Here is a 14,728-nt window from a genome sequence, read left to right as displayed (position 1 = left end):
TTGTAGTGTGTGTATGTTGACTGTCTACTATGATGTTTTTACTCCGATGGCAGAAAAGGCTACACTTGGTTTTCTTCTGCAGTCATGATGGTGAATACTTCCCTCATGCAGCCTTGGCAGGGTGTGGCTGAAGCCTGTTCCCTATTTTGCTATTTTTTGAGGAGAAATGAGCAATATTTGATACAGGCTGGCGTTTAGTAGAGTGTGCTTCACTTTATTGATCGCGTAGTAATTCTTAAGCTAAAGTCTTGCCTATGTGGGCTGGGTCACCTTCATGGTGGGGTGACCTCTCAGTGAAAGACTTTTCAGTTCTTAGGCAGTCTGTGTAGTTGCTGTTAATGCTGTTCGTTGTGACAGATGTGTAACACCTAGCTTTATGGTGCTGTTTCTGTTTAAGATTAAAGCGCGTTACCTGGAGTGGTTTTTCAGGCCTTCAACTCCAAACCTAAACTGCTAGCTTTGCTATGTTGGCCTTATTGACAAATGTACTGAGCTCGATATCCCCTTGATCTTGACTTTGAAGTAGCAAACCTTCAGTGCTCATGGTCCTTCACTGAGAGAAGTTAGGTCTTCATGACTTGTTTGTTATACACTCAGGCTTTAACCTCATGGTTAGTTTTGTTCGAGTCGGAGCACGAGGCAGGAAAGAAAAGCGGCACTGTTTCGTCTGGAATACTGGAAACCTTAAAAGAGGCTCTTCTACATGAAGTGAAAATAAAACCCTACCTTTAAGTTGTCAGCTTTCCTGCCAATTTCCCACTATACTAACCTGGCCTAGAGCGTAACACGATATGTGAGGGTAGGTTTGCAATGCAAAATGAAGAAAGGCCTTTGGTTTGAGTTGACTGACCTGAGGTAACTGCATTGGTTTAAAGTAGCCAGGGAGGCCAACTAACTCTGGTTACTTCAAGTTTATAAGGGAACCTGAGGCTGAACTCGTTAGCTCACTTCAGCAGTACTCAGATTAACAGCCCTAAGGTAAGAAAGTTTTGGATTGTTTTGCGTCCCATTACCTTGGGTTTGTCTCTCCTGGTTCTTGAGGGAAGTAGGCCTGTTCCATAGAGATGCATTGGTTCCTTAGGCAATTCTGGATTTCTTGATAATAATATATATATTATCATTATAATTCTTGATAATTATATATTTAATTCCATGTTTTCAGAAATGCCTCAGCTCTTCTGTACTTGCAGTTTGGCGCTTGACACTTAACTGTCCTGTGGTCTTTGAACTCTTCCATTGTCCCACCAATCCCACTTCCAAAATCATTACTTGGACCTGCTTGGTCAGAAACACGGCTCCTTCATACTGGGGGCCACAACTGCTTTGGAGCTGCCCAGCAGGCTTTGAGCAATGCGTGGTCTGAGCAATTTCATACCAAGGCCGAGCTGGGTGCAGAAGCAGCTGTGAGATAGCTATGAAGTAACCCATTCACAGAGAAGGCTTCTTCCTAGCCACTGCCAAGAAGCTGGCCTGTTTTTCTGAGATCTTCTGTTGGTACCAAAATGTACATTAGCCTGTTAAGAGTGATTAGATTATTTTAATGGGGTAAATGCAGTGCCCTCTGATAATTTTGGCTGTGCTAGAACAGCTTGTGCTGCTCAGTCCTGTAGATCACGAGTGTGTTGCGGTTTCTAGCCTGGTTGCTGTTCAGTTTGCTGGGGTATGCTCGTGGCTCTCTTCAGAAGGTATGTGAATTCCTGCTTCCTACTGATACAGCTGAAGCCTCTGGTGATGTTCCCCCACATCCCCCTTCCCAAGCAGTCCACACCTTGCAAATAACTTCCAATTGTATACCTAATGTCTGCATCACGGCTCTCCAAATACTTTATACCGTGCAAAAGAGAGAGCTTGACTAGAGCAGAACACGCTGTTCTTAAGCAAGGCCATTGATTTTTCTATAATGGCATTATGTTTTTAGGCTGCATAAAGAACTTGGTGCAAAATAACAATGTTTTGTTTGCTTTTTTGACAGTTTCTAATAGCAGTTCAGTGAGACCTCCAGCGATGTATTTAGTATTCAAATTATTCTGTTCATTGTACACGGTGTCAACATGTAATTGTGGTGGGGGCAGTCTAATGAAAGAGTAGAGGTAAATCCAGCCCACGCTTCTCAGGGAGAAGGTAGTCTAGTGCCTGCAGTCACATATCTGTCAATGACTTACGCTTAACATCACTGCGGTCTGTTTTCTCTAAGCGAGAAGGGGTAGTGCAGAACAAAAACCGCAGCACCATTTTAATAAGTGGTCCCCCCCATATTTTAGCCTTTACAAATCCCAAAAGTAGGATCCAAGTTTTATTTACTGTGAGGATTTTGGCAGCATAGTTGTCCTTAGTATTGTCTTATAGGATAAAGTGTCGGCCTCTCAGCTAGAAGTACTTCTGTTGGCTCTGCTGGTAATATTCCTGTTTCACCAAGTGCTAAACAGATGCAGCACTGCCCAGAGCTGCAGTCAGTAGCAGCTCCCTGGATTTTCTTGTTTAAAGCACTTTAAGCAGAGTTCACCACAAGTGCATGTTCCTGCACTGGGCCCACTGTGGTTGTTTTGCATGTTCACAGCAGAATTTCCATAATTACAGGAGTGCAGGGAAGAGCTTTGGAGGCTTCCTGTCCCGTTGGAGAGGTTTTGTGTGCACAAAAATGCCTTTGAGATGATGGGGTGGCTAAACGCTACGCAATTTGGGAGGTTCATCTGTATGCGGAGTAAATCTCCAATGTGACAAAGGGAAGGGAAAGGCAGAGCAGCTTCTGCGAACTGCAGAACCTTCTGTGAACTGTTACGTCAAAGCTCTTAAGTCTGGTAGCACAGAGCGAGCTGGGCTTCATCCCACAGTCCCTGCGTATGAGGAGCAGTTGTTTTCTGGTACTCCTGAAGTAGCAGGGCAGTTTAAACAGACTGTTTTCAGGCTCTCAGTGCCTTTGTATGGCTATTTCAGAAGTGAACTTGAGCCATTCTGCCATTCTGTTATGCAGCTTCCTTCCTCTAGCTGCTAACGGTGAAAAGTGACACTGTGCCACCCTGTGTCAGGTCAGAAAAAGTTCCCTCATCTGAAATAGCTATAGAAATAGGGAAGGCTAGCAAGAATATAAGGAAAAATAGTCAAAGATTGTGACAATAAACGGTTTAATTTAAGAACTATTTACGAGTCCCTTTGCTGATTCTCCTCCATTTGAGAACACAGGTTATTGTATTCCTCTGGACTGACTGAATACTGTGAAAGTACTTCTAGAAATTCTTCCAGTGGGCAGAGACCTGCTCTACATCCTTTCACCACTTGCTCCTGCAAAGGCAAAGAGACAAAATCACAGATCTTTTTTGTTGATCCTGATGCATTCTTCAGCAGGGAAATATGCTAGCTGAGCCAAGTCCATGCATAAATTCGTACTGGATCAAGAGCCAGCTCACCAGAAGAGATACTTTGGCTACTATGGATGAGCTCTAGGTGTCTTACTTTATCTGGCTCCAGAGCATGCTCAAAACAAGTCTCGTTTCACAACTTTACACAGATGCGTGTGAAAACAAAAGCTTGAGGACATGTACAATGGGCTTCCTGTGGGATCTTACCTCCCCATGGTAAGACACGCGAACAAACCACTCTTTGGACTGCCGGTGCTGATACAGTTCCAGGGTCACATCCGCAGCGTAAGGGGGCCACTTGTGATCAAAGGTGCCCAGGGCCACCAGGAGAGGAATAAGGGTAACGTCATGAGAAGCATAGAGAATAAGCTTTCTGATAAAAAAAAGGGGGGGGGGGGAGAAAAAAAAAAGAAAAAAATCCTAAAAGGTTAGCTGTGTTTCTCTGGATAGCCAGTATTGCTCATGCTTTTCCTAGTCGATGAACACTCATTCTCTTTACTCACGCACTCTATATCTTTCTGAACCAGCTTTTCACACTGGCAGCAAGTTGGAATTTACAACGATTAGAGGGAGAGATCTGCCCTGTACCTGGCCTTTTCAGCTGGAGATGAGGAATCTGCTGCTTCTGTAATGTTCTTCTGTAAGGTATAGAAAAGGACACCAACACACATCTGAAGAACTTCTCTATAAAAGAAGCAGAAATAAATCTACTAGTTTTTTTAACCTTTGAATTACTTAATTTCAAATGAACGCCTGGAAACCTGCTTTTCCCTCGCAAACTGTTAATGTGTATTGAATGTGGCTAAGAACTATTAAATGTGATTCCTACGGTTACTTTTTATTTCAGCAGTTGCTTAGTCACCACTGAGATTCCAACGCGATTGCAGATTGGGAGGGGAGAAGTGCTAACAAGCCAGTCTCACAAGATGTGGTCCACATAAAGGAAAACCCAGAAACTCCTTGATGTTCTCCATCCCATTTTGCTTCACCTAGTTGTGATTCTGGAAGCATGGATTTCAGCCGGGGACAATGACTGCAGCTGACTGTGAGCGACCAGCTGAAGTGCTTGGGGTCTTTGGGGGTGGGACTAAGGAGAAGAAAGCACCTACATTTACAAAATACATATTTTTATCTCTGTATCAAACAAAGAGGAGATCTTTTGACAACTTCTAGTGTGAAGAAACTCTTACTAATGAATACCTAAGCAGAAATGGAGTATGGTTGTGACTGTGGCTCTCTGGGCTATTGTGTGACCGGGGGAAAATCAGTCATTGAGTACCTGAGATCTCTAATGCAAGTTAAAGAAAAGGCTAAGGCCAAGAGGTGGGGGTTGGTCTATTCTCCCACATGCCTGGTGACAGGATGAGGGGGAATGGGCTGAAGTTGTGCCAGGGGAGGTTTAGGTTGGATGTTAGAAAGAACTTCTTTACTGAAAGGGTTGTTAGGCATTGGAATGGGCTGCCCAGGGAGGTGGTTGAGTCACCATCCCTGGAGGTCTTTAAGAGACGTTTAGATGCAGAGCTTAGTGATATGGTTTAGTGGGGGACTTGTTAGTGTTAGGTCAGAGGTTGGACTGGGTGATCTTGGAGGTCTCTTCCAACCTAGATGACTCTGAGAAGTGTTCTAACAGAAAGGGCAGTCTTGTGCCACCATCTGAGAAGCACGGGTAACTATGGCAGCTGCAAATAAATCTGGAAAGAAAGCTGCTGCTAGGTTAGCAACTCAGCCACCTTTACAAGTCACTGTGAAGTGAGTAATTTAACTGCATGTAGAGGCAGATCCTTTTGCAAGTCGTTACACGTGTGCAGGGCCTGAAATCACCTTTTCCACTAGCATCAACACTTCTCAGCCCAGCTGTGCAGGTGCCAACCCTGGGATAAATGTACCTGGGTGGGATTCAGATTGTAGTTGTGTGTCTGCAAGGACAGCCTTGCTTGTGCAGCCTCAGCACTCAGGCTCGAAGCATCTCCCATGTTCTCCTGCTTTTGCCTGCGACACAGGCTCACTTGAACAGCTTTGGCAACTGAGGCATTCACTGCTTACTAGTGACTTAGTACTGTTCCTCGGGCATTACTCCCTCCACAGCTACCAGCAAAACGGGACATGAGCCCACATCTTGGCCTCCTCGGTGTGGTCTCCCTGACTCAAGGCACTGGACTTTGCACTGAGATGGCTGAGGCACAAACCTCATGAGGGGGCAATAACCTCTGGTGGGGAAATGGGCAGACTGGAAGGGACTTCTGAGCTCTGCCACGGTAAGCCAGCGTAGGTCATCCACCCTGAGTACGCTAGGACAAACCCCCAGGCTGGAGGCACGGGTACAGGCAGTCACCTTGAACCGTCTTCCAGAAAGAAAAGCAGCGAGTCAACGGATCGACGCTCAACTGTCTGCTGAAAGTTCTTCAGCACAGGGCAGCTCGGCAACCCATGCACCTGCAAGGAGAGGAGGTAAGGTAACAACAGGCTTGCCCCTTTCTGAGCCAAGCCTGAAGCCACACAAACGACAGCCCGCAGACAATGGCTGTTCCCGTCACAACATTTGTACCGCTGCATGCACTGCAGTATTCGTATGAGGAGTTCCAGTGTGGCTTTTAAACATGGACTCGCTCCATGTACCCAGAGAACGGACATCTTTCCTTGAGGCTGTGTGAGGTGAGATGCAACAGACCTTGAAGTATTCAGCTGACAGCTACACCAGCAGGCCCAATTACACTTTTTTGCTGGAGCTAATGGTATTAAGGGGAGGTATGAATATGCCCAGCTCCCTTCCAGTAGCAGAGGCAATCTGGCTCAGGGCCGGCATGCCGGAACCAGAATTAAGATGATCCTGTTAGGTGCCGACTGCCAAAAAAAGGGAAGGCACTTTGCCATTACAAGTGCTTTAATGGTGGTAAACAAGGCCCAGCCACCCTCTGAGCTCTACTGCATCACACCTGAAAGAGATACTGGATTTCAGGGTAAGAACATAAACACAGGAGGTAAGTCTTCAGCCATCCTAGAGGAAGGCTGACTCTGTATCTTGCTTTCTAAAAAAGGCTGTGCCATTTCTATAAACTTTCTGAACTAAATAAAAAGATACCAGGACACCCAATGGTATCAGTTGGCATTGACACCTCCATTGTTTTCTCCATATGCATGGGGACAGGGAAAAAAAGGGGTATTTCTTTCTGTAATAGTGTGACAATGCACCACAGCTCACCTGCTCAGCATAAAGGTTATCAAGGAGAAGAAAAAAGTCCACAGACTTATCACCATCAATACCCATCTTCTCCTTAATTGTTTTCAAGTCATCAGAGATACCTGGCTGTAGAAGAGCATTCTTCAACTTCTGCCTGTCAGGGGATCAGGAAAAAACACAAAACAAAAACTTTTCACACGTCAGACTTCCTACCCCCCCTTTTTTTTTATACCCCCCCCAGTCCAGTGGAGATGTCTCACATCAGGGAGGAGTAGGAGAACTGCTGGGTACTGAGGGATTCCTGATGTTGGGAGTCTCCCTGGCAGAAAGGACAAACGCTTTCTGTGTCAGCAGTTGGCATCTGCTCTCACGGAGGTAGGGGAACAAAAATTAAGATGCGATAGTAACATCTCCAAAGAAGAGGTTCCTCTAAGCAAAGGCTCTGTATTGACTACCAGCCAGTCATACTGGAACACTGCAAGCCTGTCTCCAAGGTGCAGCCTTTAACTGCCTCATGGAAGGAAAGAGCTGTGAAGCTTTGAAATGATTCCTGTATGGTGTAGGAAAAGGGAAACATCTAGGTACTCACTTGTAGCTTAAATTCATCTCTGACTGTGTTAGAAGCCACCTGCCCCCCTACACTGATTTGAATTTTATTTTTAAAAGTTTAGCTGAGACTATCAATGCTAGCCAGATACTTTGAGTTAAGCATTTTGCATGTTGTTGTTTTTTCTCTGACTCTGGTCTGTTGGGGAAGAGGTGAGAGAAGGTGTTTGTTTAGGAACAGCTGTAGTTTCTGTTTTGAAATCAAATTCAGAAAGATTCTGGCACAGGCAGACCTTTAGGCTGGGTCAGTGCTTCTTAGTGCAGCTCAAGAAATCCACCTCGACACGGTTGCAAAATGTGCAGTTGGTGGGATGGAGAGAGGGAGCAGAAGAGCTTGCAGTTTACTCTCCTTTGTGCAAATTTGAATATACTTTGGCTTTCCTAAGCTGCTTCTGTGGGCTGTCATCTCACTGCTGTCAAGAGCAACCTGTGGCCTGCAGTGTCGAGCATTATATAATGAGCTTTTACAAAGGAATTCCGATAACCCTCAAATAACTTTGGACAAAAAGACGCTAATGTATCATCCAACCAAACTGCAATACGTTTGCCTTGTCTGGTTTCCACCTCGTGCCTGACCTGGCATAAGCATTTATGGAGTGCTTGATTCTGCAAACACGAGCGTTCTTTTCATGTAGGATGTTTTTTATTTTATTTCAATAGTCTTTGTTAAAGGTGTCAAGGCTAGGTATATTTCTGTTTCTTGAAGGTAAAAGCATGGCAGGAATGTTGTAATAACCCCCAAACGAGAAGATGAATTTAAAAAGGCGGCCCAGTGTGTTCACACATGAAAGGCATGGTAAAGGATGCAGATGACATTAACGCTGGCCTGCAGCAATGCCACAGAATAGCTGTACATTAGCTAGTAATGAGTGTTTGCTAGTCATATGCTAAATTAAATTACTCCTTCAAGATAAAAAATGTTTTTTTTTTCTTTCTGGCGCTAGTGCTTGGTATATGGCTCTGCTCACCTAGTGTTTTATACAACTAGCTAACCATTCCCAACAAACAGTAAGTGGCAGGGGAAGAAATTGAGAAATGAAAAGAAAATGCGCTGTTCTAAATTACTACTGCTAAAATGACACAGCGGTGAAATCATACGGGGAGGCACGGCTGGCAATTACCTGCTCAAGCATTTCAGGCGCTGGCAGTTGTGGTAATTGGGGTAGAGGATTTCTGAGCTTGCTTCATCAGTGACAATGACAACGGATCCTGCGGAACAAGAAGGAAGCTTCTGTGATCACTAGTGCATCTGCATGTCTTTAGACCGCTTTAATCACTCCCCCAGTCTTTCTGCTCAAGCCTACTGTTGTCATCTAGCAATTCCCACTGAGCTATCACCTGCAGCACAATCCGCTGTGCTGTTTCTGTTCACTTGGCATTTATTTCCATAGGGCTGTCTGGGTGTACCTTGTAACACTTCCTAGTTGTGTGTTCATTTTTTTCTAGTGTTTGCATGTGCCAAAGATCAGTTTCTGCGTCATGAGGTGTAAGGATCTCTGGCAAAGTCACTTTTGATATTTGTTCCTGAGGGAGCAGAGGTGAGTTCTTCAAAACCCAGAGCGTATTTCTAGGACATACAAGTAGCTGTTAACTGTCAGATACAGCTGAAAGTTACTCCATACACTGAACTCATGAGGGATCTTGGTACTCCTATCGCCGAGATACTTTGATTTCTCTGAGAAACTTTTCTCAGATGTGACATTGCATCTTGTGAACACTGGGCCTGAAACTCTTTGCCCTCTTGATTCTGAAGTGCGGTTAACGCAAACCTCCTCAGCAGGTCTGAAATTGCAGCACTGATGGCAACAGATCCAAGCTGAGCACCGGCAGTAAGCTATACAAAGAGAGGGAGCAAGTGACAAGTTGATAAAGAACGCACAGGACAGCACGGGGAAGAGGGCCAGGAGCAAAGAGCTGATGAAGAAGCAACAACCAGGAGCCAGAGAGAGTTGGGATGTGAGAGGTGTGTGGATCTAGGGAAGCCTGATTAAGGAAAGGTACTGGTCAGAAGTCTCCCCAACCTTCTTTCTGCTGTTGGTACAGCCCAGCCAGCAGGCACCGTGTGGACTCCAGGTTCCGGAAAATATTAGTGGAACGGACGCTGAAAGAGAGAAAGCAGCCTGTGAGGTAGCACTTTCTCCTTCGCGTGGACAGGGCTCCAGCTGGGGAGGACTCGCTGGAACCGAGGGTTCAGATTTCACTCTGGCTTTGGAAACCTGCGGTGGGATTCATCTCGCCCTGCTGTGGATACCTTAACACACAGACTGTCTGAACTACCATTTAACTTCCCTTCAGAGACAGTGAAAATGACGAATGGGCACTTATCTGTGATTTTATCTCATCCTAATCCAGACACTCCCAGCATTACTGATGTCAGCAGCGGGGGTGCACTTGATCTCACTGAACTTTAGTTATTTCATCTACAGTGAGTTCAGCTGTGCTCCAGAGATGTCTGTTTCTCTTCATTCACCACAAAAGCGCATAATGTCAGTGGCTAAACCTAGGTGCAATGAATCTGTCCCTGGTGTCCCTCCCAGGAGGGCTGGGAAATCAGATGCTTCATGGCATGAGTGAGATCTCACGCTGGGCTCTGCAGACTGACCAGAGATGAAGGCCCAGTCTGCTATGTGAGGGAGAGATGTATGCAGCCAGAAAGTTTCCCTGGCGTAGGGGTACTTGCTAGGAGGGAGGAAGCAAGGGGAGGTCCAGAAAGGTACGGAGAGACTCACAAGACTTCAGCAGGCTTAAAGGTCGGTGAGAGAAAGTTGGCTTCTTCCACGTAGCTTCTCCTCAGCCTCTCCCCCAGGGCAAACATCTGCTGCATCCCCACCGTTGTCAGCTGCCCCGCGATCGCACCGCCCTGAGCGCGGAGAAAAGGAAGGGTCCGCGTTGGAATACGGAAACAAACAAGCCTAGAGGGGAGATATACGGGGGGAACGTGAAGAAACCCTCACGGGGCGCCCCACCTTGAACGTCGTCTTCTTGTAGTTCTCCTCGTAGGGCGAGGGAGGCCGCGGGCCCCCGTTGAGGTCGGTCACCGTGTAGTCCAGCTTGGTCCGAGCGGGCACCTCCAGCAGCCGGGGGTGCCACTCCACCTGTGCCAGCGCCGCTTCAGCGGGCAGCCCGGGGGGGCGCAGCCCGGGGGGGGGCAGCCCCCCGGGACCACCCCAAGCCCCCCCGGGACCACCACAGCCCCCCCCCCCCCCCCGCTCGCCCCCCGCCTCCTGCTCACCGGCGCCGCCCCCGGGAGGGGCCGCAGCGGGGTGCGGGCGCCATGTCGGAACACCACCTGCACCAGCCTCAGCTGCAGCTCCCCGCTCTCGGCTCCCTGCCCCTCGGGCCCCCCCCCGGCCCCCGCCGCCCCCCGGCGGTGCCGTGCCCACAGGGCCAGCCCGCCCAGCAGCCCCAGCCGCCGGCACCAGCCCATGGCGCCGCTCCCCCGCCGCCGGCAGCCGCGGGGGGTGACGGGAAGCCGAGTGCCCCGCCAGAGGCGGCTGGCGGCGGGGGGGCGGCGAGGGACTACAACTCCCAGCGGGCACCGCGCCAACCCCGCTCCTCTCTCAGTGGACACTTGAAGGGAGAACACCCGCACCCTTAATTTTTCCTTTTTCTTTTTTTTTTTTTTTAAATCCAAAGCCTACGAGCGTGTTGAACGCGTGTCCCCGTGGGCTACCTCACCAGCTGTAGGGAGAAAGAGGAGCCCGTGAATCCCCCTTGGCTCCATCACTGGCCACCCCCTAACAGCACCGATGGGAAGGGGGTTTGGGGGAGGCTGCCTTTCTCTCAAATCTCTGGTGGCAACACCGGGGTCTTTCAGTCAGCTCATAGCATGAATATAAGGGGAAAAGTCCCGCTGGTGGTTCCCCACAAATGGCGGCACCTCGCTGACAGAAGGGCTCTGCTCAATGCCAGCTCTCTCTCACCCCCACAACCATGCCAGCTGAGGTCTGCAGGCAGTGTTAAAGATGATGCTCCCAATGTTGTGGTGGTGCTGGTTAAAAGAAGGGCCTTTTCCACAGTCAGGGTGCTAAACAAGTTCTCTGTAAGTGTAGGTGCCCAGGTGGCACCAATCGAGGTACTCCTGGAAGAGAGCAGTGGCTGCTGATGCAATCAGTTGTGCTATTTAGCATCTTTTTAGCATAGTAGCTAATAACTTTGGTAGATGTGGGAGCTAGACAGCTGTGTATCCACAAAGCTTTTCTTGGGCTTTATAAAGCAGCAATCAACAGGTTTCTGTCCCCTCCATTCCTATGAACCTTCAAGTTCAAGGCTTTGTGGTAAAACATAAGACATACATTTGACATAAGTAGTATTTCCACCAAGGAATAAGCTGTTTGCCTGTTCCTTAGACCAAATCTACTTGACTTTGACTTATTAAGGTTTACTGTGTTCCTCCTCGTCCGCCCATCCTGCCTCTATAGGTACGTTATGAGCCCCGCTATTCCTTTCCTCTAGGCTTAGATCCCTACTTTACCCAGCTCCTCTTTTCTCCCCCCCTTGCTTCATGCCTATGCTGATAGCTCTCATTGCCCCCCTTTTCCTGGTTGCCTTTCTCCTCTCTCTCTCTCTCCTTCCCGTTTCTCTTCCCTCTTTCAGGGTGCCAGCACTTTAAAACACATTAGAGTTTTAAACTCCTTTTAGACTCCAAGAAGTTTTAAAATCAGGAATATTTAGGACCAGGGAAAGTTTTACAGAAATTTGGGATGATCGTGAAAGCTATGAATCAGTTACTGTATTGTCTGTAAAGATCAGTTCTTTAACTTGTCCGTAGGGAATTGCAGCCCTGATTGCAGTGCGTTCACTATATCCTTCTTTCAGATTTTCCCATTTGGCTTTGTCTGTGGGAACTGGTGGAATGTGGTCTTTGGAAGATCACACATGAAAAAAATTCTGTGGAGACTGGGCCAAAAAAGGTGTTTTCAGTAAACAAGGTCCTAGGGAAAGTTCCTGACTGGAGATTGATGCCAGGAGGTGCTGGTGTCTCTGGGACCTCCTAAAGTGCCTGTGGTTTTTGACAAGGGTAAAGGTGTTCCTTCTGTGCTCCACTGCTGCCCTCCCTTCCTTTGGGAAGAGCCTTGCCTCCTCCGTTTCTAACACTTTCTCTTTCTGCTTGGTCCAAAGTGGTCTGTTGGCTTTCTGCTGTTTGTATGCTTTCTGCTGCATTTCCTTTGTACTGGTGTCGAGAGCATGCCCCAAAGGACACGGGGGAAAGAGCATCAGAAAGCCATGCCTAACACTTAACATCAAGGCCATCATTGTGGCTGCTGACCAAGGTTTGCTTGGCCACATTGAATTCAGAAGCTCAGCAGCTAGTGCAGGTGCTGCTTGTGTTGTCTGGGGCCAGCTAGGACTGTGAGGAAGAGTGGACACATTGTCCCCGTCCCCAGTGTACCTTCTTGCCCCAGCTACCTCTCCCTCGCTCCCAGCTGTTCCACTCTTTGTTTTTCCCACTGAATGCAATTAAAGAAATCCTGGAAAGAGACACAAGATTGTTTCCCTTGGGACTGACCCTGAAAGAAAGAGGAGCCGTGTGTGGATACACGTGGTATAGGCGCCAGGCTGGGAAAGAAGCTCAGTGCGGTCCGAAGGAGAGTGCCTGTAAATGTCTGTTTGGCAGGCTCGCATTTCCTGCTCCCAGGGGGACCTGCTGGGAAATCACATGTGGCCCCTGTCACCACAGCAGCTCAGCGCTTGCCAGATTTTAAAGGCAAGTATCCTCAAACCAAATGGCATGATTCAGATGGAAACCGAAGGCAAAGGTGAATAAATAATTTGGAAGAGCTGGGCATAGGAAATCCCCTGGGCGTGAATTCTGAGGATGCCTTTGTCAGAGTCTGGTAGGAGCAGTGCCCGGGGGTGTTTCAGGCAGGGCTCGATGGGCTTCTGGTGGGAGGTGCAGGAGCAGGAGACTGGCACGTTCAGGGACCCACGTAGCTGGCACGTGCAGGGAGCAGGGCGAGGGCAAAGGAGCAGCAGGAGCGAGTGTGGAAACCTGCACAAAGGGCATAGGGAGGAGGCGGTGCAGGCAGCGAGAGTGGCACAGCCACCAGCTCTGCCATCCCTCTACAGATTGGGGAATGGGGTGATCTTGGTGGTGTCTCGAAGCGCTGCTGTTCCTAAAGGGTTACCTGAGTTTCCAGTGTATACAGCATGTGAAGCAGAGGAGCATGGCCACAGCAGAGATGAAAAGATTATTGCAGAAGCCAATAAAATAACAAATGGAGAAATCAAACCTGAATCTCGTGATGTGGGGGGCGAGGGAATAAAAGATGCTGTGTGGAGAGGGAATAGAAAAGGTAGTTAAGAGAGGGGAAAGAGAAGGGAGAGAGAGAGAGATGATGTGATGTAAATGAGCAGAGGTGGAACAAGGGAAGAGGCTGGCAGTGCATTTATTTGCATTCCCATTCTAATGTTACGCTGGAAGAAAACCCCAGTTTCTGTGAAGTTGTGAAGACTGGGACTGCAGTGTCCCTCCGGGGGGGATTTGGCTGCTGCCAAGCAGCATTTCTGTAGAGATGTATTTTAGAATACACCATGCCACAGCAGGCGTGTGCAATTAGAGGAGAGCTCTCCAAAATAGCAGGCGGCTGTCGATTTTTTAGCAAATGGTGTTGCCCTTTTTTTTTTCCTTCATCCAACTGTGTAGAAATTTATTCTAAGATGCATTATCTTTACAGAAACGTTTTCAAAGGACCTGTTATTTTTACCCTTCTGTTGCTTTTTGTGACCAGATGAGAAGCAGAAGGCTATTCCAATGGCCACTGTGGGTGAGCTTCGTTTCACTGGGGGAAGTTAATGAACTCTAACAAATAAGCAAGTTTCAGGAACTCTTGCTCTCTGAAAGCAGAGTGCAAATTTCCTCCTGGCTGGAATTTAACCAAATTACGATGATTGCTACCTTTGCAAAGTATTACTATTCCTTTCATTTGCCTTTTTATTGTGCTCCACAAACAGATCGCATCTCAGAACACTCCTGTGTGGTAAACTTGCATTTACATCTTCATTGTCTTGAAAATAGAAGTGATTCGTAGCGAGTTTCAGTTTGACCAAACCACACAGTCATTATGTGGCTGATACATCGATAAGTTATTTATTCTGTTGTTTGCTTAAAGTTCAAGACCAACTATCATGATTAGATTTTTTTTTCCACATCATGCATTGAAATTAAGAAGTGTTTAAAAGATACCCACCAAAGAAACAATTTAGCCTGACAGGTTCCAGTGTTTCATTGTTTCTTGGTTTACATGAAAACCTGAACAAATGGCTAGAGCTGTTTGTGGTGTAAATCAGAGACACCACAAAAAGTCCTCATGGTAGAAACACAAAGAGAATTTGGACACCCCTCAGATAGATGTTATTTTTTTTCTTTTATTTTCTGAATGGTAGGGGCCAGAATATAGACTTGCGTTGCCTCTGGCTTCTCTGCTTCCTTTCCAAGTGCTTTTTGCTCATCAAGGGGAGTGAGCTGGAAAGGTTCCCCAGCAGCTGTGGGCAACCACGGGCCGCAGCTGCACTGGGAGCGTGGCAGTGAAGCTGGCTGCCACAGGAGGGTGATGTACCCAGGCTTGTGTGAGTGTCCAAAGCCAAG

General features: G+C 47.5%; 1 protein-coding gene across 2 annotated transcripts; it reads right to left on the bottom strand.

Moving 5' to 3' along the window:
- Positions 1-3,105: 3,105 nt before the first annotated feature.
- Positions 3,106-10,582, bottom strand: ACP6 (acid phosphatase 6, lysophosphatidic). 2 transcript variants are annotated; one of them, XM_080577310.1, is made up of 10 exons: positions 10,373-10,582; positions 10,107-10,235; positions 9,870-10,000; positions 9,162-9,241; positions 8,262-8,349; positions 6,556-6,688; positions 5,689-5,789; positions 3,945-4,040; positions 3,564-3,729; positions 3,106-3,279 (listed from the first exon to the last, which is right to left on the bottom strand). In XM_080577310.1, the coding sequence occupies exons 1-10, from the start codon at positions 10,565-10,567 to the stop codon at positions 3,139-3,141; spliced, it is 1,260 nt and encodes a 419-aa protein (XP_080433436.1). In that variant the 5' UTR covers positions 10,568-10,582; the 3' UTR covers positions 3,106-3,138. The 2 variants fall into 2 exon arrangements, with proteins under 2 accessions (XP_080433436.1, XP_080433437.1); XM_080577311.1 differs by lacking the exons at positions 9,162-9,241; positions 10,373-10,582.
- Positions 10,583-14,728: the final 4,146 nt, after the last annotated feature.

Source organism: Anser brachyrhynchus (assembly GCF_964034855.1).
Source record: "Anser brachyrhynchus genome assembly, chromosome: 1".
NCBI lineage: Eukaryota > Metazoa > Chordata > Aves > Anseriformes > Anatidae > Anser > Anser brachyrhynchus.
This window is presented reverse-complemented; position numbering and strand designations above follow the sequence as displayed.